The sequence below is a fragment of the Marmota marmota genome, unplaced genomic scaffold (assembly GCF_001458135.2).
Source record: "Marmota marmota marmota unplaced genomic scaffold, marMar, whole genome shotgun sequence".
Classification (NCBI taxonomy): Eukaryota; Metazoa; Chordata; class Mammalia; order Rodentia; family Sciuridae; genus Marmota; species Marmota marmota.
Window position 1 is genome coordinate 31,701,843 of NW_026000082.1, and position 27,298 is coordinate 31,729,140.

General features: G+C 54.2%; 2 protein-coding genes and 1 non-coding gene across 4 annotated transcripts; all 3 read left to right on the forward strand.

Annotated features, from left to right (window-relative positions):
- On the forward strand, positions 1–6,195 carry LOC107141647 (60S ribosomal protein L10-like). Its single transcript, XM_015484865.2, has 2 exons — positions 1–7; positions 5,789–6,195. The coding sequence occupies exon 2, from the start codon at positions 5,802–5,804 to the stop codon at positions 6,102–6,104; it is 303 nt and encodes a 100-aa protein (XP_015340351.2). The 5' UTR covers positions 1–7; positions 5,789–5,801; the 3' UTR covers positions 6,105–6,195.
- Positions 423–27,298, forward strand: Nkain1 (sodium/potassium transporting ATPase interacting 1). Of its 2 annotated transcripts, XM_048815903.1 has the most exons (8): positions 423–430; positions 10,152–10,154; positions 22,778–22,915; positions 24,195–24,275; positions 25,462–25,659; positions 26,464–26,524; positions 27,003–27,084; positions 27,220–27,298. In XM_048815903.1, exons 3-8 carry the CDS (start codon positions 22,856–22,858, stop codon positions 27,227–27,229), a joined length of 492 nt encoding a protein of 163 aa, XP_048671860.1. In that variant the 5' UTR covers positions 423–430; positions 10,152–10,154; positions 22,778–22,855; the 3' UTR covers positions 27,230–27,298. The 2 variants fall into 2 exon arrangements, with proteins under 2 accessions (XP_048671860.1, XP_048671862.1); XM_048815905.1 differs by lacking the exons at positions 423–430; positions 10,152–10,154 and having other exon boundaries at positions 22,860–22,915; positions 25,446–25,659.
- On the forward strand, positions 5,606–5,740 carry LOC125610478. Its single transcript, XR_007340494.1, has one exon. It is a non-coding gene; the product is annotated as a small nucleolar RNA SNORA70 (small nucleolar RNA).

The following is a 27,298-nucleotide window of genomic DNA, read 5'->3' on the forward strand; positions in this document are numbered from 1 at the left end:
CTGACAGGTGTGTCCAGACCTGGGTGTGAGGCCCCACCAGAAACGGGAGTACGGGGGGCTGGGGATGTGGCTCAAGCGGTAGCGCGCTCGCCTGGCATGCGTGCGGCCCGGGTTCGATCCTCAGCACCACATACAAACAAAGATGTTGTGTCCGCCGAGAACTAAAATAAATAAATATTAAAAAAAAAAAAAAAAAAGAAACGGGAGTACGGGTGCTGACTTTCCCAGATGCTGGAGATGCCGCTGCCTTCTGACTGCAAACTCCACGCCGTCAGAGAGACCAGACCACACAGCCTGGCCTTCCAGCCATCGGGCCGGTCAGAGGACAGGGCTATTTTATTTAAGAGGGTGTTATCTTGGTTTGTAACTCTTGCATAGTTAGACAATTGACGTGGAGGCCTCCGCTGGTGCTCTTGTTCTGCGCCTGCAGGTCCCCAAAGTGAAGTGAAGAGCCTGGACTTGGAGGCAGGACGTGGGCAGAGGCTCCCCTGGGTGCTTCATCAGCCTCGGGCCCTGCCAGCTGCTCAGCCTGTCACTGCCTGACTGTGGTCAGCAGCCCCATGGGCCATCAGAGTGGACGGCCATCCCCAAGCTGCCACTCGCTGTCATCCCTAAGACAGGCCACCAGGGACACTGGGATCCTTGGCTGAAATACAAGGCTGTTGCTGCAGCCTGGGAATGACACTGTGGTTGTCAGCTGTGACAGGTGGGACTTGTTGGTGGCTGGGCTCTGCAGGACAGGAAGTGGGACACAGTTTATCAGGGCCGCTTTGGGCAGCTGCTTAATCAGCCTTCACCCACCCCCCGCTGCCCCAGGAGTGGTGGGATCTCCCCATCTTGCAGAGGAGGAAGAGGGAGTGCGGGAGCCCTGCTTCTGCTCCCCGCAAGTGTGAACACAGGCAGCTCAGCCTCTCGGCCCCATTTCCTCATCCGGAAGTGGAGGCGGTGACTGTGCGTGCCTCTCAGGGCTGCAGGGTAAGCGTGCTCAGTGGAGGACACAGGAAGAGCACTCAGCACAGCACCTGGCACTTAGGTAAGGATTAGGAAATGGTAGCTGCTGTCGTGGCTCATAGGACCAGGCCCCAGCCCCAGGGAGGCAGGCTCTCTGACACTGCCAGCCACCACTGCCTGCTGAATGGGGTCCTCCAGGCAGGAATCCTGGAATGAGAGGAGGGTCTCGAGAGTAGCCCTCCAACCCCTGTTTTGCACCCAGAGGCCTGGGGAGGCGGTGGGCCCTGGGGTCCAATCCCTGCCTCCTTTCCTCGCTGCTGTAGGAGAGAGCAGAGAGCCTGGCCATCGGGGCCTTTCAAGGACTGTTTTAGGGAGGGATTTCATGCCACTTGGAGGATCAGGATTGTGTGTGTGACTCCAGACAAAAATACCCTGAGCAAAAATAAGCTCCCCCAGGTGGGTGGGCGCTGTTGGCTCCTCCCCTGCGCTCAGCTCTGGACAGCCACGGGCCAAAGTCTGCAGTGGAGCCTTCCACAGGGTCTCAGGTGACATGTGCTCCCTGGAGAGGGGATCAAATCACCCTGTGACCTCAGAAAGGGTCTCTTCTGGAGAAAGGGTTGACCCCTTTCCTGGCAGGGTAGTGAGTCTGGGGCATCTTGAGCCCGAGGACTGTGGCTCAGGGGAGGAGCCCTTGCCTGGCACGCCCAAGGCCCTGAGTTCTGTCTAGAATCCCCCGTAAAATTCCTTATCTCCCCCGTAAAATTCCTTATCAGCAGGACAAGTTACCCTGCCCTAACGTTGCCCGGCGTCTCGCCTGGGGAATTAAATGAGTGGGACGTCCCTGGGCATTAGACAGATGCTTGGCGTATAAGAAGTGCTAGCTGTTACTGCCTCTTCCTGTCGTTCTGGGGATGAGATGAAATGCCACCTGTAAGGAGCACTGGCCAGCGCGGCCAAGGGTAGGTCCTGAGAACCCTTCCCCCCTCCCCCGCCCCCACTTAGCCAGCTCTTCCTCCAACAGGTTCTGCGCCCCTGGCCCAGGCCCTTCTACCCCCCTGCTCCTGGCCCTCCCCGTTAAACTTCCCTGCCCTGCCTGGTGGGGTGGGGAGAGGAGGCAGGGGGAGTCTGCCCTGGGGCTGGGGACTGCAGGTAGCTCTGGGGTCCAACAGCCTGGTTGGCGGCACTCTGCCTCCCTGAGGCCTTGAGTTGAGACTCTCTCCCTAGATGGATGGGGCCGTGACCCATCCCTCATTTGTGGTTGTGAGTGCCAGATGAGCGGGTGCATGCCAAGTGCTTGGCCCAGAGCTGGCACAGAGTGCAGAAAATGCTAGCTGTGGTCCTTAATGCCCGTGCTCAAGTTCAGAGCTGCGCATTTTGAAGAGAAACCTTCAAGCCCAGCCCCTGGGGTGTCTCTCCAGAGATGCCCTCTGCAGTCCCTCCTCCCACAGTCCTTCCTACCACCCTAATCTCACAATCCCCAAATGACCTCTCCCAGGGCTCTAGTGGGCCAGACAGGGACAGAGCACAACATCCCCAAAAGAGAGGTTACCAGGGGGAAAGCAGGGGCGGGACCCTCCCCCTCTCTCCTTTCGTTGATGGCTCCTGCCCTGTGACATCAGCACACCTTAGCACAGGGAGGACACTGGGTTAGCAGGCCCCCTCCACCTCCCCGAGCCTCGGTGTCCTCATCAGTCCCAGGGGCCAGTAATCCCACGTCCCAGGCTGCCGTGAATCACAATCTGAGCCATAAAAGACTGTCCAGATGTTGGTGGCTGCTGTGACTCTCCACTGGAAGGAGAAGCAGGGAACCTGGGATCCCAGCCAAGCAAGTAAATGACAGGGGATCCCCAGGCCCCTGCTGGGGGCGGGGCTTCTCTGCACCTTTGCCCACTGGCTCCTGACACCCACACTGTTGCCAGGCAGACTTCCCCACCTGGCTCCTCGGGAGGAGGAGGAGGAGGCAGAAGTGGCTGCCGTTGCCATGGCAGTGAAGCGGTTTCCATCCGTGCATCCTTCCCGGGAGCATCTGGACAGGGGGGGCTGCAACAGGAATTAAGGACGCGGATGTGTCCCCCCTGCATAGGTCGCAGGAGGAGTGGCCTCAACCAGGAGGAATGAACTCCTGATACCTCTAGGAGGATTGCAGAGGGCTTGGTGCTCTCCCCACCTGCTTTCAAGCTCAGCCTCCCCCACTTCCAAGCAGGCCGTGGGCACAGTCAGTCGCCCTTCCTGCCCCTCCCTGGGTGCTTCTCCTGTGCACCCCACTACCATGCCCGCATGGATCTCTCCACCAGTTCTTTGCCCCTGTTCTTCCTTTTTCTGCCAGTCTCCCATCCCCCCCCTCTCTCTCTGTCTCCCTCTCCCCACCCTGCCCTGCCCCGTCCCTTTCTTTCTATTTTTTTTTTTTTAACTTCTCATACTGGGGATTGAACCCAGGGACTCTACCACTGAGCTACGTTCCCAACCTATTTTGANGGGTGTGTGTGTGTAGGGTGTGTGTGTGGGGTGTGTGTGTGTAGGGTGTGTGTGTGGGGTGTGTGTGTGTAGGGATGTGTGTGTGTGTAGGGTGTGTGTGTGTAGGGGTGTGTGTGTGTGTGTGTGTGTGTGAATGTAAACTCCCCCCAGGGCAAGAGCTGTACCTGTTTTTTTTTTTTTCCTTTTTTCCTTGTTCAAAAATTGAAATATAATTCTCATAAATTTTCCATTTTAAAGTCCACAATTGGAGCTAGAGGCGTAGCTCAGTGGTAGAGTCTGTGCTCGGCATGTGTGAGGCCCTGGGTTCCATCCCCAGCACCCAAACAAACAACAAAGTTAATAAATAGACAAAGCAGACAATTCATTGTTTTTTTTTTTTTAAATACATTGAAGAAGTTGTGCGTTTTCTTCACACTTAAAAGAAACCCTGTACCTATTAGCAGTCAGTCCCCATTTCCCTTTGCCACCAGCCCCTGGCAACCAAGGTATATATGGACACACACACCCTACAGGAGGAACGCTGGGCCACGGCATGGTTCTCTGTTCTCTGTCTGGGGAACCGGCCCATTTTCCACAGCCAGGCCCCTTCGCGTTCCCACCGGCAATGCACAAGAGTTCCAGTTTCTCCACGTGAGCGTCACACTTACTGTCGTTTTATCTTGTTTTGTTATCCGAATTGCAGTGCCGAGGCCCAAACCCAGGCCTTGCACGTGCCAGGCCTGCACTCTGCCACTGGGCTCTGCCACTGGGCTCGGTCCCCAGCCCTTTAGCTCCCTTTGGGTTATAGCCGTCCTGATGGGTTGGATTTGCATTTTCCTAATCAGGAGTGATTTTGAGCATATGTTCATGGGCCTATTAGCTACTTGGATCTCTTCCTTGAAGAAATTTCTATTCAAATCCTTTGCTCACTTTTTAATATTTGGTTATTTATCTTTTTGATGATGAATAGTAAGTTCTTCATATATTCTGGATTTTATACTCTTACCAAATACATGATTTGCAATAGTCTCTCCTGTTTTGTAGGTTGATCTGCCCTTCCTTCCTTTTTTTCCTTCTTTCCTTCCTTCTTGCCTTCCTTCCCTTATTCCTTTGGTTGTGAGAACCAAACCCAGGGTTTTGGGCACACTAAGCATGTGCTCTACCAACACCCCCCCCCAAATTTAATAGATGTTGTGTGTGCCCTGCTGAAGTCACTTTCTCTTTTTATTTATTTATTTATTTATTTATTTATTTTTTTAACATATTTATTTTTTTATTTATTTTTTTAGTTATTGGCAGACACAACATCTTTGTTGGTATGTGGTGCTGAGGATCGAACCCGGGCCGCACGCATGCCAGACGAGCGTGCTACCACTTGAGCCACATCCCCAGCCCCCTATTTATTTATTTTTTTAGTTGTAGTGGACACAATACCTTTATTTTATTTACTTTTATGTGGTGCTGAGGATCAAACCCAGCGTCTTGCACATGCTAGGCTGAGCCACCACCCCAACCCCCTGAAGTCACTTTCTTGATAGTGTCCTTGGGTGTACAAATTGCATCATGGTATCCAGTTTATCAAGTTCTTCTTGGCTGCTTACACTTTTGGTGTCATAACTAGGGGAGTGTTGCTTAATCCAAGATCCTATAGATTAGACCTACATTCCTTCTAAGGTTTAGTAGTTTGGGCCTTTCCATTTTGATTTTTGAGCAGTTTCGAATGTATTTTTGTGTATGGTGTGAGGCAGGGATCCCGCTTGATTCCTCTGCTTGTGGTGCCCCATTGTCTCCACACCATCTGTCGTAAAGGCTGCCTTCTCCCTTGAACAGGTCTTAGCACCCTTGTTGACGATCAGCTGACCCTGAGTATGTGGCTCCATTTGGGTCTGTTCTACTCCATTTATCTATGTGTCTGTCTATCCTTATTCCTGCACTACTACTATGGCTTTATCATAGGTTTTGAAATCAGGAAGTGGGAGTCTTTTTTAACATTATTTGGCTCCTTGGACTGCCTTATATTTCCTTATACATTTTAAGACCATCTTATCAATTTCTTCAAAAAAATGTAGTTGGAATTTTAATAGAGATTGCATTGAACATGTAGATCAACTTAGAAATATTGCCATCTTAAATGTTATACATATATATATTTAAACTGGAAATTGAGCTATACCTCAGCCCTTTTAAAAAAAAAAAAATTCTGCAGCTAATTAAGCTGACTGGGTTCCTTTACTTGTGGTGGCCCAGTGTGCAATGGCTGCAAACAGCAATCTCCTTGGTAGTGTATGCAGCCTGTTGCTTGTATAGGTTGCCCTAAGGGACCTTGGAGACAGCACTTTGAGTAGATGTTCATATTTCTGATCTCATGATGTCCCCCATCTAGGCTCCAAACAGGTATGCAGGGTGGCTTTGGGAAACCCCAGGGAAAGGTGGCCAGGGTTCACATTGGCCAAGTCATCATGTCCATCCGCACCAAGCTGCAGAACAAGGAACATGTGATTGAGGCCCTACGCAGGGCCAAGTTCAAGTTCCCTGGCCACCAGAAGAGCCACATCTCAAAGAAGTGGGGCTTTACCAAATTTAATGCTGATGAATTTGAAGACATGGTGGCTGAGAAGCGGCTCATTCCTGATGGCTGTGGGGTCAAATATATCCCCAATCGTGGTCCCCTGGACAAGTGGCGGGCCCTGCATTCATGAGGGCTTCCACTGTGCTGTCCCCTTCTTAATCACACACAACACCAATAAATCCTGTATTGTATCAAAAAAAAAATTTATTTTGAGACAGAGTCTAAGTTTCTGAGGCTGGCCTCAAACCTGTGATCCTCCTGCCTCAGTCTCTCAAGTCACTATTTCGGGCCCATCTTGAAGTTTTAAGTTTTCCCAATCCAGGAACACTGGATATCTTTGCATGTATTTAAGTCTTTAATTTCTTTCAACAATGGGTGGTGATTCTTCAGTTTACAAGTCTTATACCTCCTTGGTAAAGACCTATTCTAAGTGTATTCTTCTTTTCAATGCTATTGTAAATGAAATTGTTTTCTTAATTTCAGTTTAACTTGGTCATTGCTAGTGTATAAAGATGCAGTTGATTTTTATACATTGATCTTGAGTTTTGCAGCCTTGCCTCCTTTGACAGTTTAGACTTTTCTATGTTTGAGGTCAGGTCAACTGCAAACAGATTGGCTTCTTCTTTTCCAACCTGGATGCCCTTGAGTTCCTGTCCTCCCCTAACTGTGCTGGCTAGAACCTCCAGAACAGGGCAAACAGTTGTAACAGGTGTTGACACCTTTGTCTCTTCCTGACCTTCAGGGGAACTGTCCAGTACTTCACCATAAGGATGAGGTCAGCTGCGGGTTCTTTGCTGATGCACTCGGCCATTCCCCGTGTAGTTCTGTGCGGGGCCACTGCATCTGTCCTTGCTTTTGTCCACCACTTGGGCTTCACTGTCCAGTGCTGTGGCTCTTTATTGGTTGAGCAAATGAGATGGGAATGGAGAGCACTTCTGCCCCACAGAGCCCAGCTGTCCCAGGACACTGTTGCGGTGCCCGGACGGTCAAGTGTGATTTGCCAAGGTCTCAACGTCCTAGGTCTTCCAGTGGGTCAGAGGTTGTGGACCAACCAATGTTAGAGTCCCTGAAAGTCCGAGGTTTTGGGGGGAGACCTCTCCCGTGGTGGTGGTTGGAGCTGCTGGTGAGGGCTGAGCAACTCGCGGGCGCGTCAGCTGCAGGCAGCTCTGGAGGGTGCCCACCCCGGGCTCCCGCCCACCAGGGGCCTGCAGGTGGAGTGGGCTGCCTGTGGCTCCCAGGAGCTCCGGGGCCTGTGCTGTCCCCACCCCAGGGGTGCTGAGGACACAGGCCACCCTGCTCCAGGAGTTTGCAGAGGAAGGTCTCCAGGAGGGCGAGGGAAGCTTGGTCGAAGGAAGCAGGAGGGGATGGTTCGGGCAGGGCGGAGCTAGAGCTGACCCCAGGTGCAGTCTGCAGAGGTGGGCAGAGGGGGACCCGGACTTGGAGAGGGAGGACCATCACAGCCCCTCCAGAGGGAGGCACTGCTCTTGTCCTTTTCTAGAGGGGGGAAACGAGGCTTAGGGAGTTTGAATGTCTGCCAGAGCCACACAGCGAGGAACCACAGCGCCCAGATTGGAACAAAGCGCACCTCGGCCATCATCGGTGGCATGATCCAGACCCTTGGGACAGTTCTCTGCTTCAGCGGTGCTGGGAGCTGGCCATGGTGCGATGTCCTGGGGGCCAGGAGCCATCTGTGGACCAGAAGAGCTAACAGGGAGACGCTGTGGGGTGGCAGACAGGTCTGTGTTCGAATCCGGTCTCTGCCTCTGATTTGCTGAGTGACCTGGGGCTTGTTGCTGTACCTGCCTGGGCCTCCGTGAGGCAATGACACCTCTCCAGGAGTTGAGAAAAGTCACGACTTGCACATGAAGTTGTTCACGGGGTGGGCTCCGTACACCCCTGCCCTGCAGTGGGCCATGTCCTTTGCCATCTTTGTGCTCTTCTCTAGGAATGTGGGAATTGATACTTGAAGTCAGGGTCTTGTCCCCACAGACTGGGAGCATCCTGAGGGCAGGCCAGGCTGTTCCTCTGTGCACCCGGCATAGGCCTGACACAGGTGCGGTCAGGTTCCGCGAGTGAGCACCTGGGCCAGCGGGTCAGCTGCTAGCCTAAGGAGGCTTGTGGGGGAAGGTGCCACCTGGCCTCAAAGCGCCTCTGCACATTAGGACAACCTATGTTTGTCCTATTTTCAAAGCATGAGTCCTCTGAGCCCAGAGTTTGCTTTGTAGGAACAGTAGTCACAGCTGACACTTGCCTAGCTACGAGCCAAGAAGTGGTGTGAATATTTTACACATATGTCCTCATTTGTACCTCACAACAACCCTGTGTAGGTAATATTATCATCGCCCCCATTTTCAAGATGGAAAAATTAAAGAACAGAGAGGCTCAGCAACTTGCTGCAAGTTATACAGCTAAATGTCAAAGGTAGGATTCAAACTCAGATGGCCTAACTCCTAGGCCACACATTTTTTTTTCCCCTGAAACCAGGGCCTTGCTCATGCCAGACAAGCACTCTACCACTGAGCCACATCCCTAGCCCTCTCTGCCTTATTTTAAGAGAAATTCTTGCTAAGCTACCCAGGTTGGCCTCAAACTTGTGATTCTCCCACCTCAGACTCCGAAAAGGCTGGGATTACAGGTGTGCTCCCCCATGCCCAGCGAGGCCACACCTTTACTACCTGTGCAGCTTCTTGGGAAATAAGCAGCAAGAGTCTGATCTTAATATGAAACCAAGCAGCAAGGTGTGATGGAACACACCTGTGATTCCCCCGGCTCAGGAGGCTGAGGCAGGAGGACCCCAAGTTCAAGGCCATCTTCAGCAACTTAGGGAGACCCTGTCTCAAAATAAAAAAATAAATAATACTTAAGCACCCCTGGGTTCAATCCCTGGTACAAAAAATAAAATAAATAATAAATAATAAAGTATGAAACCAAGGATTTAATAATGATCTTAATAATGTGGGCATGGCACTTTTCTGCTTAGAAAGCACATTCTAGCTTATATATAGTTTTCATGGTGTGATCTCACTTGACCCTCCAGCTTCTCTGGGAAGAAAGCAGCCATATTATCACTATATATATTATATATATATATATATTTTTTTTTTGCAATGAGAAATTAAGATCCTAAGACAGAAAGTGACTTCCTCAATCCATAATAATCCATTGAACATCCATTACGTGCCATGCAAAGTCCTTTGTTTGCATTACTTCACTGAATCCTCACAGAGATCCCAGAACACTTCGTATTATTCCCATTTTACAGATGAGAAAACTGAGGCTCCAGGAGGGCGCTTCCCCCAGATCCCACAGCTTGTGAGAGCCCGGATTCCGTTGCAGGTCACCTGCCTCCGAGCCTGAGCCGGTGACTCGGCTCCTGGCCTCAGTCCCACGCTAGGCAGGGTTGACTCCTGGTTTCTGGTTTGGGCCCCGCGCCTGTTCCTCTAGGGGCTCCTGAAACCCTGAGCACTGTCGTAATTAATTCTCTGCCTAAGTGTCCGCTCCATTAAGGAGCTTTCTGCTGCAAGTTTTTGGCTTAATTATATGGTGGTGCTGGATGTGCTTAGTCGGGAATCTGATTAATCACCATTTTCTTTGTCCAAGTGTTCAATTGTCTGCACCCTGCGTCTCCCGGGAGGGCCGTGTTTGTGCTGAGTGTCCCCACCTGCCTCGTCTCCCCCTCCGCCCCTGCGCCCAGTGCTCCTCTTGGGAGGGCACCCTCCTCCAGGCCTCGGCTGCCCACTCCAGAGCCTGCCAGGGTCCCTGCTTCTGGGAGATGAGACTGGGGTGACCTCAGCAGTCTGTATCTGGGGACATGGCAGAGGTAGAGAGGGCATTAGCAAGATGATGGGAGTCCTGGGAGAGGGAGACCCAGGCCCAGCCTTCTCCAGGCCCTGTCCTCAGCTTGCAAAAGAGGTTCAGCCTCTCCACGTCCTCCACACCCGGCCCAGCCTCCTCCCCAGGCTCAGCTTCCGGGCCCCTCTGCTTACCTGGAGGCCACAGAGGGACCAACAGGATGGAGCCCCAGGTCTGAGGTCCAGCCATATCCTTCCCCTCCCTGCTGCCCCAGGACATCCACACTACCCCTATCCAGGGTGACCAACTGGTCCCGGTTTGCCCAGGACTTTTGGGTTTTTCTTGAAGTACACAACCCCAAGAAGCCTCATGGTCCCAGGAACAGCTGGTCACCCTATTGCCGTTCCACTCGCCCAGCTGGGGGCACGCAGCGTCACCCATGCTTGTCTGTCCCTGGTGAGTTTCTTCTTCCTGTTTTCTGTGCAGTGCTGGGGTTAGAATCCAGGGCCTCCCGCAGGTTCAACAGGGACTCTAACCCCGATCCACAGCCCCATTCCTCTTTGTAAAAGTTTGTCAGACAGGGTCTTGCAAAATTGGGTAGTCTCACCTGGAATATGATCCTCCAGCCTCAGCCTCCCACGTGGCTGGGATTCTAGGTACACACCACCATATCCAGCTTTGGTGTCTTCTTTTAATGCCTTTATTTTATTTTTTTTAAAGATCGTTTTCTAACATTTTTTTTAAGAGAGAGAGAGAATTTTTAATATTTATTTTTTAGTTTTCGGCGGACACAACATCTCTGTTTGTACGTGGTGCTGAGGATCGAACCCGGGCCGCACGCATGCCAGGCGAGCGCGCTACCGCTTGAGCCACATCCCCAGCCCTTATTTTATGTTCTTATAAAAGTATTACTCTTCAGGTGCCGTGACAGACACCTGTAATCCCAGCTGCTCAGGAGGCTGAGGCAGGAGGATCACAGAAGTTCAAAACCAGCCTCAGCAATTTAGTGAGGCCTTAAGCAACTCAGTGAGACCCTGTTTCTAAATAAAATATAAAAAGGGCTGGGGATGTGGCTCAGTGGTTAAGTGCCCCTGGGTTCAATTCCTAGTAGCCCCCCAAAAGGATTACTCTTCAAGGTAAAAACCTAACAGAAATATATCTGGTTGAATCTCAAAGCCCTCTGTAATCTTATGCCCCAGAGTTAATTATGAACACTTGGATCTATTCTTTCTTCCTTCCTTTCCCCTGTCTCTCCCCTCCCTCCCCCCTCCTGTCCCTTGGGTGGCTCTACAGCCTGCCTCTCCACCCCACATCACATGCAGTTACCATAGTTCACCACGTCCCCTCCTGAGGGACATGCAGAGTGTTTCCAGTGTTTCAAAGCCAAACCTGAATGTCCCCTGCTCAGTAAAGCCTTCCTTGACCTCCCTGTGGTCCAGAGTTTCTTCTCATCACTAGCCTTAGTTTAGTAAGAGTGGCTAACACGTCCGGAGCGCTTCCTGTGCCAGGCACTAGAAGGACATTATCTCATTTCATTTCGCAACTCTAGAAAGTATGGAGTTGAGGCTGTTGTGATCCCCATTTAGCAGATGGGGAAGCTGAGGCTCATTAGGAAGATAAACCCAGGCTCACACAACAGTGAGTGGCAGGACCCAGACCTGAACCCGAGCAGTCTGCCTACAGAGCCCCCTCTGACTCGCTACCCTAAACTACCTCTTGAAGTCATTCAGAGCTTGCCATACCGGGGCCAGAGCCTGGACAGATGCACACAGCTCCTTGGGGATGTACCAGCCCAAGGGCAAAGCCATAGGAGGTGTTGTTGACAAAAGGTCAAATGTACAAAGCTGGCAATTTGTAGCTTCTAGCCCTCTTCCTGCCAGACCCAGAAATTAGGGATGGCCAAAGCCAGGTGGGAGGAGGTGCAGAGTGACCCCAGATCCTGGAAACTGGCTCCACAGGGCCCACAAGAGGGGCCTGCCCCTTGGCAGAAAGCCAGGAGCCCCGGGGTGGAGAGGGGAGGGTGTGGCAAGGCCCAGGCGTGGGGTGAATCTAGGAGACCCCCTTCCTAGGCTTCTTCAAACAGCCAGGCGCAGTGGAGCATGCCTGTAATCCAGCAGCTCCGGAGGCCGAGACAGGAGGATCAAAGCCAGCCTCAGCAACAGGGAGGCGTTAAGCAATTCAGTGAGACCCACCTCTAAATAAAATACAAAATAGGGCTGGGGATGGGGCTCAGTGGTTGAGTGCCCCTGCGTTCAATCCCCCGTACCCCCCCCAAAAAAAAAAAACAACAAAACATTTAACACAGGCCTCTTCAAGTTATGCGTCCCTGTCTCCATCTCCAGGGGAGGAAACTGAGTGACAGAGTGGTGGCCTGAAGGCCCTTCTCTGCTCTGCCTGCCACTGTGGCCCCTGTGGATTTGGACCAGATGGCTAGCGAGGAAGCAGGCCCAATGGGATGGGGACTTTGGAGTTTTGTTAGACTTCTCCCTGGTAGCAGTACCTGGGGCCTGCTTGGCCCAGGATTTATGCAAATTAATGTAAATGTATGCTAATTGGATTGCTACCAGGCACTTCTAAAGAAGCTGCCAGCTCAGAGGTGTAGAGACAGATCTTCCCAGAAGGGGCCTGCAGAGCCCCCCAGCTGGGCAGGGGTGGGAATGGGTCAATGGTCACTGAGATGAGGGACAGGGTTGCCATGGAGACAGAGGCCAGGCCCCTGCCTCCTGACAGGACTGTGACTGGCCAGATCAGCCCTGTGAGGCCAGCCTGGGCCTCTGCAGCTCCAGGCTGGTCTCTGAGGGCTAATTATGTGAAAGGTAGTGACCAGCTGCTCCCTGGCCCCCCAGGCCCAGCTGAGGTGGAGGGCTGGGCCACAGAGTGTGGGAGGCCTGAGGACAGACAGATGGCAGTCTGTGACTCTGGGTTCAAGGACCTGTCCTGAGGAGGAGGGAGATTAGTTCTCCAGAGCAGAAGTTCCCTCCAGCAGGGAAGTAAGGCCTAGGGTCCCCCAATGCTGGGGCTCAGTGCCAGCCTGCACAAGTCCCAGGGAGCCACGTGGTGGGGACGGGGAGGACTTGGCCCCAAACACCCTGGCTGGAGTCTTAGCTCTTTGCAGAAGCACCTCGGCTGCTCTAGGCGCTACTGCGCCGCTTCCTCACTGTACCTGGGGCTGGGATTGAAAGGGGTGACGAGAGTGTGAAGTTTCATACACAGGAGGGGTTGCAGCACAGCTCAGTGGTGGGGCACCTACCTGCACGCATGCGCGAGGCTCGGCGTTCAGTTCCCCACAACACAAAATAAATAAGTAAATAGGTGCTTATTAAATATAGGAGATGGGCCCATTGAGAGAGGCCACGGTCTCCTGGGGGTGCTTGTCTGGTGTCTTTTCCTGGGGGATAAAGAGCGCCTCTCTTGCCCGTCTTCCTCTGTCCCAGCTCTCTCTGCAGGGACACATTACCAGTGTCAGCTGAGGAGGGAAACGGCAGGGCCACCATCTTCAACAGGACAGGACGTCTGTCCGCTGTTCTCATGGCTGTGTTCCCGAGACTTGGCCACCAGGTCCTCTAGAGCTTTTCGTGAACTACTGCTCAGAAGCGCGTCCAGCTGGGGAGGAGCGCTGTTCCCTTGCTGCCCTCGGGAGGCGGTGACTCAGGAGAGGCCCCTGATTCAGAGAAGCCGCCCCCAGCACCTCCCTCCTGACCCCAGATCCCAGCTCTGCCGCATCCTGGCCAAGACTTAGAAGACTAGAGTGACATCTCCACATCAGTCACCCCCACCAGGGCTGTGGGGGAGGACGCCCCGGGAGGGCGGGAGGCATGGGGTAGTCAGGCCCCAGGGAGCAGGGGTGAGCACCCACGCAGGACCTGGGGCTTGCAGAGCCAGCATCGGGGGAAAGAAGAGCCACTGGACCCCCGATGGAGGTCACAGGGCTCCAGGGCCAATCCCCTGCAGGCGGGAATGCTGCAGCAAACAAACCCAGACAACAGTTCAGAGCTCCTGCGGCCCCACCCGAGGCCAGAGGAGGGGAGGGCTGGCCACCTTCACCTCAGGGAAGGGAGGCTTGAGGTCCTCCGAGCCCTCTGGTGTCCCCTCTGGTGCCCCCTCTGGCGCCCCCTCGTGCCATCTGAGACTGAATCTCGTAACTTTCTCAAGGATACAGCTCTGTTGGAAAACATCGCAGAAACACAGGAGCGGGCACCCTGAGCCTCCCTGCCTCCGCCTTCCTGTCCCTGGAGGTGACATCTCACAGCCACCGTGCGTCCTTCTCTGGCTCTTGATTCTGCACTTACTGTCACACACATTTTGTGTCTTTGGGGCCTTTTGTCTTTTGACACATGGCGTCCTGTCGTTCCGCAGCTTGCGATTTCCACCCGATGGTCACGGCCGAGGCCCTTGTCCGGTGGGGTTGGGGCTGGCATGGAGAGGGCAGAAGGGCCTCTCTGTGGGAGCCCTGGAAGGAGGGGCGTGTGCGGGCCCGGCCTGCCCATGTGCATGTTGGGGCACCCAGAGGCGTCTCCACAGGCCACCAGGCACAGAGGAGGGGCGCCCGGCAGAGGAGACCCTGTCCTCAGCCCCTCTGGACTTGCCCCGATGGCAGGGGCCACACCGGCTCGTTCACAGCCACCTGTCATGTACCTAGCCGGGCCTGCGCAGAGCAGGTGCCCAGGAGATGCTTGCTGAGTCCCTCGATGTCCTATAGGACCCACCTCCCTGCGCCCCCCGAGGACCACCCGGCCTCCGTGACTGTTCCCTTGAGGCTGTTTTTGTGCTCACGTGGCCCTGACCCCCAGTGGAGCTGGAGCTGGGTGGGGCCCTGGAGCCGGGAGCCACCCCCCCTGTGGTCGCTGTGCTTCTGCCCTGACAAGGGGCTGGCCTCAGCTCTCCAGGGCCCTCCAGCCTGCTGCCACAGCCTCCGTCCCACCCCGTAATTTCACGCATGAGGGGCTCAGTCGAGTTTAATTTTGTCAGCTGCCTCAGAAACCCACTGGGAAAGCGGGGGCTCGAGTCTGGGGGTGCAGGGGAGGCTGTTGCTGAGTGCAGAGTACCAGCTGTGTGCCAGGCGACAGGCTGAGCGGGCTCTGACACAGGCAGAGGGGACACTAAGGCCCAGAGAGGAGGCACAAGCTGCCCAAGACCCCACAGTGAGTGGTGACAGGTGGGGCTGGAACTAGGCTCTGCTGGCCCCCCAGGGGGGAGTCTCGCCCCTCAGTGAACTAAAGTCAGTGAGACACAGAACCAGGCTGGAGGGAACCATTCTCCAGAAACTTCAGGAACACCTCCCTCATCCTCCGCAGACAGCCAGACTTGCGTCTGAGGCCTCTGGCGACTCGTCTGGAGTTTGGGCCAGGGAAGCCGTTGACGGGCAGATCTGCCTGGCCAGGGCTTGGGCGCAAGAGGTTTCTGATGGGTTCCTGGCCCTGAGCCCAGCCCCCTCCCTGCCCTGCGCCCCCGCCGGCTTCCTGGGGCTGGGGTGGTTCCCATCTGTATTATTCATCCTCTGTCCCCCACCCCCCAACCTGGAGTTGGGCTCCTGGGGTTGGCGTCTAGACAGACAAGAGCATCCTACTGAGAACAGAGGCAGCCCTGACTGGGGCTGAAGGTTCCCATGGCAACAGCATCCCCCTCAGCTGGCAGCTACCCGATAAATAAATAATCAGGAGTGGGGGTGGGGTGGGGAGCTAAGGGCAGGGGGAAGGGCAGTGGGGAGCTGGGGCTTCTCCCTGGAGAGGAAAGAGACGGGTCAGGAGTTGCCAGGTAGAGAAGAAGGTGGCTGGAGACAGTGGCTGGATGTGAGGGACTTGGAAGATCAAGAGCCAGCACTCGGTGACACCTGGACACGGCTGAGATGGCGGGAGGGAGGCCTGGACCTGAAGCTGAGGTTTCCAGCTCAGGCAGCCGCACACACCAGGGGCCCCAAGCACTGGGCATGGACCAGGTTTGGGTGTCATTCTGTCCTCAAGGACCCCCTGGTGAGTAGCTGGCTTTGAAGGGGCTGGAGCAGGCACATGAGCAGGCAGCAGGCTCTGGAACTTGGGTGGACAGGTATGTCCTGGGACATGTGGAGCCCAAGAAGGGCCTGCATGTGACCCTGAGGCCCTCTGAAATTTAAGGGCCAGACCACACTGGAAAACTAGCTGCTCCAGAATCGGGAGTGGACGGGGAGGGCCAGGGTTCGTCTAGTTGTTAGCACCTGCAGTGAGTGTGTCAGGCACTACTCTGGATGCTGGAAGTGCCACAGTGGACAACAACAAGCAGAGCTCCCTGCCCTCAGGGATCTCAGCATCTGATGCAGGAGAAGGACAATATACAGGAGTGCATGGCACAGTGGAGGAGAAGTCCCACAGAAAAGTCAGCCACGGTGGTACACACCTGTGATCCCAGCAATTCAGGAGGCTGAGGCGGGAGAATTGTAAGTTTAAGACCAGCCTCAGCAACTCAGTAAGACCCTGTCTCAAAATAAAAAATAAAAAGGCTAGGGATGTGGCTCAGTGATAAAGTGCCCCTAGGTTCAATCCCTAGTACCAAATAAATAAAAAATAAAAAGGGCTGGGGATGTGGTTCAGTGGTACAGCACTTGCCTAGCATGTGTGAGGTCCTGGGTTCAGTCCAGTGCCATGGAAAAAATAAACCTGGCAGGAGGCAGGGACTTCAGTGAAAGAGTATAATTACATAATGTTAAATAATACTGGCTCGACTCTCCTTACAACCCTAGGAGTAAATCATACCCATTTTGTCAGCAAAGAAACTGAAGCACATAGGTTAGTGACTTACCCAGAGATCTGTGATATTCAGTGGCACCAGGGTTCACACTTGGGTTCTGCTCCTGACTAGGGCATCCTGCCTCTAGGACAGAAGCCAGAGAAGAGTGTTGCCTGCAGGAGAGGACATCTGGGGGCAAGAGAGGTGGGGAAACTGAGCTCCGAAATGCATCTGCTGGACTCGGTGACATGCAATTGCAGTGACCTTAGGGAGAATTGTTTTGGTGGCTGAGCAGAAGGCCCCACTGTAGTGGGCAGAGGAGGGACTGGCAGGGTGTGGAGATAGAGCTGAGGTGGACAAGGGACCAGCAGAGGGATGGGGCTCAAGAGGGTCCAGGACAGTGAGAAGGAGGCTGGGAGAGGGGAGCGGAACTTTGGGGAGAGAAGGGACGTAGGTGGTGTGGCTCCTGAGGAGCTGGGTGTAGCGTGCAGGTGCAGGGACCAGCCCAGGCTGCCAGCAGACAGGGAGGGGAGACCAGGCCACCAGAGAGGGCGCTGGAGGGGGTCCAGGAGGGCTGAGCCATGGGAGGGCCTGAAGCCTTCATGGGAGGGAGAGCCCCGGGAGGCCTGGCCGGGTAGTGGGATTACCAGGAACCCTCTCGAAGCCATTGAGTTCAGGTCTGCAGTGGACCCTGAGTGCCCCTCCAGCTTGCTGGGCTGCTGTCCAGCCCCTGGGGAACCTGGTCCCTGGGTCTTTCCAGCGGTGGGCTCTTCTGGACAGCTGTGATGGCGAGGTGGAGGAGGACGAGCTCTGGGCTGCAGGCAGGGCTACACTGAGGAATCACAGGGTCCCAGCAGCATGAGATGACCTGTCACCCTGAATGGTGTTTGGAACCCAGCCGGGAGGTCCTAGAGGGGCTGTGGGATTGGGGACATTAGAGACAAGGCAGTTGTAGGTGGTGACATGGTCCAAAGGGCAGCTGAGGATGACGAGTGGAGGGGAAGGCCATGGTATGTTAGGGTTTTTTTTTTGTCACTGTGACCAAAATACCTGCAAGAACAATTTAGAGGAGGAAAAGTTTATTTTGGGCTCACGGTTTCAGAGGGCTCAGTCCACGGTCACCAACTCCATTGCTTTGGGCCAGAGGTGACGCAGAACAGAGGAGGGCGGCAGAGGAGCGCTGTTAGCTCCTGGCAGCCAGGAGAGAGAGCAGGAAGGGCCCAGGGACACAGTGTATAATCCCAGGGCATGACCCAGTGACCACCTCCTCTAGCCACACCCCACCTGCCTACAGTTACCACCGAGTAGTCCAGTCAAATTACTAATCCACCAGATGGATTAGCCCACTGATCAGGTCATGGCTAATCAAATCAGCGGTGTCATCACCTGACGTGATCTGATCATTCCACCCACTGCACTAACAAGGGAGCTCTGGGGGACACCTCATAGTCACACCGTAACACACGGGAAGGTGTCTGAGAGACTGAGGCCGAGGTGCTGGATGGTGTGGTCGTCGATGTCAAAACCAACCAGAAGGATGCAGGGACCAAATTCATTTTCAAAGAGGGGACAAAGCCAGCCCTGGTGGACCACACCTGTAATCCCAGCTGCTCAGGAAGTTGATGCAAGAATATCACAAGTTCAGGGCAATTTAGCAAGATCTGTCTCAAAAATAAAAAGGGCCGGGGATGTAGCTCATGGCAGAGCACCCCTGGGTTCAATCCCAGTCCTGGGAAAAGAAAATAGAGGGGCCCAAGGTTATCAAGAGCCAGCAATTGACAAAGGTGCAACGCCACAGGACCGGACCTCAGGGCCATTTCATGCATACTGAGAGCAGTGTGGGGAGCATTGCACCCCCGAGAATATGGGAGGAGAGAAGAGAAATGGGCTCACGGCAGGAGGCCTCGCTGGCCCTGCCTCGCTGGCCCTGGCTGCAACATGTGAGGATCCAGGGACGTGCTAGGAAAGGGGTGAGGCCAGGGTCAGGCGGTGCAAGCCTCCTGGAGATCAAGGGTAGACAACTGCTGGGCAGGAGTAAGGGGCTCACCCTGTAGGTGTCAGCAGGGCTGCCAGGCCACAGTGACTTGACCTTACCTGTCGTTCTGGGACTCATGTCCAGGGACTCATCTTCTAGGCTTGTGATCCTGCAGGTCTGGGGTGAGATTTGTATTTCAGAAAAGGCACGGGGTGGGCTGGGGGAGTAGCTAGGTGGGAGAGCACTTGTTAACCATGTGGAAGCTCTCTGGTGGCAGGGATGGTGGCCCACCTTCCTCTGCATGAGTTGTCCCCTCTCCTAGGAAGGAACTTTGCTACTGGCCCCCTTAGGAGAGATTCGAGAAGCCTGCTCAGCCTGGCTTACATGCCGGCCAGGTAAAGACGCCCCCAAAGATGCCTTTTTTCTTGGTGCACATGCATTTGAATTCTTTGCAAAGGACTAGGGAGCTTCTGCACAATTTCTCCCCTCAAAGGAAGACACACGCGCTGCCTGTGATTTACAATCACATCCTTCAGATTATTGTTTTTAAGCTGGTTTGACCAGATGGGGAAGATGGTCCTCCTGTTCTCTTCTTATCAGTACTTACTAATTAGCGGTATAGCTGTGCCACACAAGCAGAGGTTCTGGAATATCTGACATGGTTTTCTAATAAAAAACAACTTTTAAGGGTTGGGGATGTCACTTAGTGGTAGAGTGCTTGCCACCTTGCACAGGCACTGAGAATAATAATAATAAAACTTTTGAATTGATACTCTTTTTAAAATCTTTTTTTAATTGTAGATGGATACAATACTTAACTTTTTTTATTTTTATTTTGTTGTCTTGCTTGGGATTGAACCCATGGCCTTATAGCATGCAAGGCAAGCCCTCTATCAACTGAGCTATACCCCCAGCCACAAGTTCGATTTTTAAGAATGTATATATATATATATATATGCCTGTAATTCCAGCAGTTGGGGAGGCTGAGTCAGGAGGATTGCAAGTCCAAAGCCAGCCTCAGCAACAGCAAAGTGCTTAGCCAATCAGTGAGACCCTGTCTGTAAATAAAATACAAAGTAGGGCTGGGGATGTGGCTCAGTGGTTGAGTTCAATCCCCAGTACCAAAAAAAAAGAATGTATATATGTATTTTTTTTTCCAGTATTAGGGATTGAATCCAGGGCCTTGGACATGCTAGGCAAGTGCCCTACCATTGAGCTACACCCCAGCCCTTTTTAAAAATCTTGAGACAGGGTCTCACTAAATTGCCCAGGCTGGCCTTAAACTTGTGATCCCCCTGCCTCGGCCTCCTGAGTAGCCGGAATTATAGGTGTGCACCACCATTCCCACCTTAATGTGTTTCCCTTGCCATGCTGGGCATCACACCCAGGGTCTGCCCATGCCAGACAAGTGCGCTACCACTGAGCCACAGCCCTGGCCAAAGACATCCAGGTGTCTCCCCCAGGCCTGCCTGGCTTCTGGCACTGACCAGTGTGCTTTGTAGTGACTTCCTATCCTCCTCCTCTAGGACTGAGTTCCTCACTTCAGTGGTCCAGGGCCCGCCACAGACTAAGCGTTCTGAATGCATCACAGACGAAGAACCCGGATGGATGAGGGTGCATGAGGCACCCGGTGGAGGGATGAATGGGCTGTGGGTGAATGAGGCTGTGCCTGTGAGGGTGGAGGGAGGCTGAGGCGCTGGGGCAGCAACTGCCAGTCAGGAAGCCTTCCTCCCAGAGGAGGGGGTTAAAGGAAAGGGAAGTACAGGTGAGGCTTGACCATCACATCAGCCGCTGGAGGCAGGAGCTGACAGGAAATAAAGGATTGCAGCAGATCCTCGTGGGCCTTTAGGGCCAAACTAAGAAGCTTACACTGTTCAGACTTCTGTTAATTAGCCACCATTTATCACATCTAATTGTGTTAGTTTATGGGATGTCTGTGTATCCTCACTGTGACTTCTCAGGGGAGGGATTATCTTCTATATATAGTTGAAGAAATAGTTTCAGAGAGGGAAAGAGACTTGCCCTGAGTCACACAGCACAGCTGGAATTTGAACCTGAGTTTGAGTGACTCCAGAGCTGCTGCTGCTCTCAAAACAAAACAGACAAACCCACCAAAAGAAATCATGAGGCTCATAATATCAGTGAGGCCACCGCTAATGAGCAAATACTGATAAGAGAGGGGTTTTGAGGAGGGGTCAGGGGTGACCTCATCTCTCAAGACATATTTGGGCAGGATGTCTCCCCAGCTACACCGTGAGCATGGGCAACTTGGTCATAGCCTCCTCCGATAGGGACCTTCCTCCCCTGGACCAGGTACCAGCTGAGTCCAACACCGAGCTGGACAGCAGTCATCAACATGGCTGACGCAGGCGGACCCGGGTGCAAGAGGAACAGTGGAAGGGGAGGAGGAGTGGTTGGGAGGGGGAGCAGCAGAGAGAGACCGTGGTAGGAGCCCGTGGAGTTTTGCCCCCAAGCTCGGCAGACCACCGAGATCCGGGACGGATTATCTCATCCACCAAAGGCTGTGTGGGCGATGAGCCCAAGACCTAAGAGGGAAGGCGACCTGCCCAAAGTCACCCAGCTGTCACAGGCAGACTTTCCGTTGGAACACTCACCCCCTGACTTCCAAGCCAGTGCCAACCAGGAAGGGCGGGATGTGGTGCCAAGATAGGACAGGTGGCACAGAAAGGCCTGTTTTGCCACCAACCTGCTGTGTAACCTTGGGCAATTCACTTCCCCTCTCTGAGCCTCATGTTCTCTTTCCTCAAAATGAGAGCATAACCCCAGCCCTGCCTTTCCGTCAGAGAGGGCCCAGCAAGCGCTGAACTTGGAAGGCTCTTCAGACTCCGCAGAGCCCTGGGAGGGGAGCGACTACCAAGAAACAGGCTGGCTCCAGGTAGAAAGTGCCAAGGCTGGTCCTGGTCCCACCAGGCTCCACTCAGCCCTTGCCCAAGCCTGCAGCTTCCTTGGTCTCTGCCCAGACTTCACCACCGGGTGGTGGCAATAGCTCACCTCCACCTCCCTGCCAGGAACAGACGCCTCAGTCAGAAGTGCCAGCAGGAGAATTGCCTCGGGCGCTGACCTTGCCCTTGGATCTTCCTCCCACACTCTCTCTGACCCTTCGCCTGGGCTTCCTCCTCAGACAGGCCTCTTCCCGGGTGGCAAGGTGGCCACCAACAGCTCCAAGCTGATACCATCCCCCATCCAGGTATCCTGGCAGGTAGAGAACGGCTCTGTCCTGATTGTCCCAGCAGATACCCAGAGTGCTCACGAGGGTGAGTGCCATCCCTGAGCCCAGCATGGTGTCTGATTACTTGGCCAGGCCTGAGTTACCTGCCCTCCTCAGAAACTAGAAATGGGGTCAGCCCTCCCCAAACCACATGGACAGCACAGGGGGAGGTAGCTCTCTAAACAGAGATAGATTCTGTCACCTGAATAAGGGACATCAGACAGGGTCAAACATAACAGTTATCCAGGCACCTTTGTTCCTGAAGACTGTTCCTAAAAGATTTTGTGTGTGTGTGGGGGGGGGGGGTTTGAAAGGCAGTGTCCATCGAGTCCTGTGTGTATCAGTTAGCTCTTGCTGTATAACAAACATTCCAAAGTGTCTTGGTTTAAAACAGTCATTTTGTTTAGCTCATGATTCTGCGGGCCAACGGGGCAATCCTGCTCTGGGCCATGTGTCTGAGGGTGACTGGCTGTCAGCAGGTGACCCTCGTCCTCCATCAAGTCAGCTCGGGCTCCTTCACTGGGTGGTCTCTGTTACAAGTGAAGCAGGTGGGCAAGCGCCAGGGCACTCCTTTCTCAAACTTTCACATGCGTCATCTTCTGAAGTTCATTGGGCAAAGCAACCAATCTACCAGAGCTCCCTCAGGGAAGGGGAGTAAAAAAAATCCCTTCTCTGCGGCCTGGGGATTCCGTGGGCCAGGACAACTTCTAATTGGTGACAGACTCCGGGCTTTCCCTAGGGCTGGGGTTCAGTCCTCTCCCTCACCTGCTGGGGAGCAGCCTGGGCCCTGACCCCAGCAGCCTTCCCAGGTGGGGAAGGGGCAGGAGCTGGAGCCCCAGTGGGGAGGGTGTCCTGAGCAGGGTGGGGGTATCCTGGCTCCTGCCTCCCTCCAGCGCACCCCGAAGTGATGACCAGGCTTTGGGACCCCTCCCTCGCTCCTACAGACTTGCCCCCACTTCCCAGCATCCCTCTGGTACTGAGGAGCTGGATGTCTCTGAGACTTGCCTCGTCGCCATGGTAACTGGCATCACCTGCTCCACAGGTCAAGGGGGCGTGTCTGACCTTCCCTCGCCAGGACCACTGTGGGCTCAGCCTCTCTCTCCCACAGGTGGCTGCGCTGCAGCGGCAGATCTTTGACTTCCTGGGCTACCAGTGGGCTCCCATCCTGGCCAACTTCCTGCACATCATGGCCGTCATCCTGGGCATCTTTGGCACCGTGCAGTACCGCTCCCGGTACCTCATCCTGGTATGACTCACTGCCCCTTCCTGAGCCAGCCCCTGCCCTCACCCCTGTCCACCCAGCCCTGCCTGCTCCTCCAACCCTGGGTCCAGATGGACTGGCATTGGCCTCCACCGCCGAGGGGCTGAACGTCCAGGTCCCAAAGGACCTTTGCTCAGAGACCAGGTTGATATTTTTCTCAAAGAATTTTCCAGAGAAACAGTCCCAGCATCAACAAGATATTCCATTTAGCAAGTACCCAGCATGCACTGGGCACACTACTGAGATTTTCGTGGGCCCCGTGAGGTGTGTCCTACCATCTCCATTTTCCAGATGAGGAAGCTGAAGCTCAGAAAGGTCATGAGGCTTCCTAAGGTCACACAGCTAGTGAGGCAGAGCCGGGATCAGAACTCAGGTCTGGAACCAAGGCTCTTGCCCCATCACGCCTGCCTCAGTAAGCCCTGGGGACAGCCACAGGAGGGATGGGCCTCAGGCTGTTTCTCAGAGTGCTGAGGGGGCTTTGTGGGGCTTGGGTTTTGTCCTTGCTGACTGATGTTCATCAAGGACTGGAGCCAGGAGTGTGGCTTTGAAGTCAGTGGCTCCCTGCCCTCTAGCCCCAGGGGTCTGACTGTGTCCCCAACACCCTCCCCCACCTCCTCTTGGCCTCTCAAACTCCTGCTTTTAGTGACACTCACCCCCGTGCCCTGCTGATCCTCAGTGACCTCCTTACATGGCTGTCTTGAGGGAAAAGCTTCCTATGAAATTGACCCTGTTGGTACCTACAATGACGATGGCATGCAATGTCACCAAAGCCCACTCACTCTCTAGGACTTCTCCCCACCTCCCACAGGCTCAGCTCTCAGGAGCCAGATAACAGGGCCCTAACAAAGCTCTGTCGCTGGCACCGGGAACACTTCTCCCAGCCCTCAGGATGGCCCCAGGCCCCACAGGCAGAGCCAGGTCTGCGAGGGGCAGCCGCTGGAGTTGCAGGCCCAGGCCTGGCCTGGAAACCGCAGCTCCCAGACCTCTGTGCTCTGCCATAGCTGGCGGCCCGGGTAGGATACTGTTCTCCCCAGAAGTGGTCACATTTGAGGTGTGGGGAACCTGAGGGGCTGAGAGGTCCCTGGGCCACCCTAAGGCTTGGGCCCTTCGTCAATGCATCCTGTTCTCGCTCTGTAACTGCTCCTGAATGGCCCAGGTCCACAGGGCAGCTCCAGCAACCCTTCCACCAGGCTCGGGGAGAGGCAGGAGCAGCAGTGTTCAGGTAGCCCTGGGCCCCACCTGAACCCACCTCTGCTCTCCCCAGTATGCGGCCTGGCTGGTGCTCTGGGTCGGCTGGAATGCGTTCATCATCTGCTTCTACCTGGAAGTTGGACAGCTGTCGCAGGTAAGCCTCAGGCCTGGGCAGTGCTGTAAAGCAGAACCTGACCCTTCCCATCCCTGACCCCAGGTCTGTGGTATAGACCTAGAGCATCATCTCTTCAAGATACCTCCCTCCCTCTTCTACACACTCAAACCATTTGGATACCCCATTTCCCTCCTTCCCCCCGCCCCCACACACAACTTTTGTTTCTGGCCTCCTTTGCATTTCTCAAAGGCTGAAGAGCAACTGAGGGTCCCAGTTGATCGCAAACTTAGTATAAACCAAGAGCATGTGCAGGCACAGAAAGTAGTCTTAAGCCCTATAAATAGCAGTAGAATATTCAGAGCAAAGGAGGTGAAAATTCCGTGCACATTGTACTATTTAGACAAAGATGTAGGTCCAGGGCTGTTCAATATTTTTCAGGAGGGAAACAGAGTAGTTTGTGTTTATTCAGGAAAAATTGAGCAGATCCTATTACGTGAAGAACTGCTAAAGAAAGTGGGGTTGTCTAGCTTTAAGAAAAGCAACCCCGGAGAGACACTACTTCTACTTTGAGAAACGAAGGAGGCAAAATATGTGAATAAGAGCTTCATCTTTGTGATTTGTCCCAGCAGTGTCACTCTGGGCAATGGCTTGTCCTCTCTGAACTACGGTTTCTTCCTCTAGAAAGTGGAGATAGTAGCAATCCCAAATTCGTGTGGTAGCTGACGAGATCCCACATCTAAGTGAATTTTGACTTGGCTGAAGGAGTACGAGATCAGTGAACCCAGGGCTGCACAGCCTGGGTAAGGTCTGATCGTGGCCAGTCCCTTCTCCATGTGACAAATAGGAAGGCTAAGGATCAAAGAGAGGAGCGATTTGCCCAGGATCAAACAATGGGGAGAACAGTGAAGAACCCATCAGCTGTGAAAGGGTCTCATTAAGGGTTTTACCAATGCTTGGGGAATTGTTCCTTGTCATTGGTAATGTCCCTTCTGGAGCTCTGAAGTTCTGAGGCTCCTGTAGGATCCTCTTTCCATCTTTTCAGTGGAAATGAGGCCTACACGGTCATCGAGCACCACCTAGTGGCAAAACGTGTACTTGCAGGCTCAGTCTTCTCTGTTCCCTTACAAACCAAACAGGAGGCTCTAGGTCTAAGTCCAGGTGTGAAGTGGAGCCTGGAAAGGATACCCCCTGCCCTACTCAGTGTCCCAGGCCCCTCTGCCCCCAGGACCGGGACTTCATCATGACCTTCAACACATCCCTGCACCGCTCCTGGTGGATGGAGAACGGGCCAGGCTGCCTGGTGACCCCTGTCCTGAACTCCCGCCTGGCCCTGGAGGACCACCACGTCATCTCTGTCACTGGCTGCCTGCTTGACTATCCCTACATCGAAGCGCTCAGCAGCGCACTGCAGATCTTCCTGGCGGTGAGTCCTGTGCCCAGCCCATATGTACTCCCAGGGTCAACCCCTTTCTTTACCCCTAGTTAGGGGAGGACAAAGGTGGTTCTTCCAGCCTACTTGTGCTTCTGCCTGGATCTGTTTCCCTCTCATGACTCCTCCCTCTCTCCTGCTGCAGCCCCCATGAAGGGAACAGGCTTAATAAGCAGGATGAAGCATCAGACCATGAGTCCAATATCTCCCTGTCACCTTAGGCAAGCCACTTGCCCTCTCCTAGCTTGTTTCCTTTATTCACAAAAGGGAATGACAGTGCTGAGCATCTTGGCAGACACTTGTAATCCTAGCGACTTGGAGAGGCTGAGGCAGGAGGATTATAAATTGGAGGCCAGTCTCAGCCACTTAGTGAGATCCTGTCTTAAAATTTTAAAAAGGGTGGGGGATGGGCTAGGGATGTGCTCAGTGGTAAGTGCTCCGAGGATCAATCCCCAGTACCAAAAACAAAACAAAACAAAAAACAATACCAACCTAATAAAGTTGTGAGAATAAGGGGCTCCAAGATAGTAGGAACCCTGTCCTAAGCACTTTACACCCACACAGTCACATAATCCTCTTTCCTCTTAAGCCATTAAAGCATTTCCCAGGTCTAACTGGGAAAACTGAGGCTCAAAGAGGTAATTACTTGCCTGAAGTCGCCCTCCCAGAGTGAAGAATGGGATCAGGTATGTTTGACTTTTAAGCGTAGGCATTTAACTTGAACTTGTTGGCCTGGATCGGCTGGGGGTTCAAGGAAAAGCTTCCCTATCCTGTCTGAAGTGTGGTCCCCTCCCCCAGCTGTTTGGCTTCGTGTTCGCCTGCTACGTGAGCAAAGTGTTCCTGGAGGAGGAGGACAGCTGTGAGTAGGGCGCCCCAGGGCGCTGAGCCTTTCAGCACCCTGGACAGGGCCCCCCTGGAACTGGACGTGGCGGGGGTGGGGGAGCAGGCAGGGTCAGCCAAAGGCCCCCTTTCGAAATGTTGAAGAGCCCGAGGGGTGGGTGGGGGTGTGTACAGGCAGCCCATTCTAGGTTCGGCCCCAGACGTCCAGGTGCCCGATCCAGGGCCCCAACACGCCCTTTCCCAGTTTGGCCCCCACCCCATAGGAGGTATTGTCTCGCCCCAAAGAGCCTTCTCTCCTATGGGACCTCTGCCTCCCGGCTGGAGAGTTGCGGGGACTTGACCCCCTGCTGGGCCGGCTCCCCCTCCCTCGGATTCTGGCCCCAGGGCCCGGGACCTCCTCAGCGCCCCCCTCCCCGCGTCTCTAGCCGGGGGGTAGTGCCCTGATCCTTCCCTTTCAGGACCCAGCCCCTCCTAACTTGTCCTCTCCCCTCCTGCAGTTGACTTCATCGGTGGCTTTGACTCCTATGGATACCAGGCCCCGCAGAAGACGTCGCATTTACAACTGCAGCCTCTGTACACGTGGGTCCTGGCTCTGGCTGGGTGGGCTGGAGGGACTGGGACGTCAGTGCCAGGGAAAGAAAGGGACGGAGGAGTGGGGCCCCACGCTCCCCCGTCCGCCTACGTCCTCCCCTAACCTGCCTTTGTTTCCTGCAGGTCTGGGTAGCTTCCGCCCCGCGCCCATCAGGACGCCGCGCCCTTAGCTGCTGGACTGACCACGGCTGCAGCGAGCACC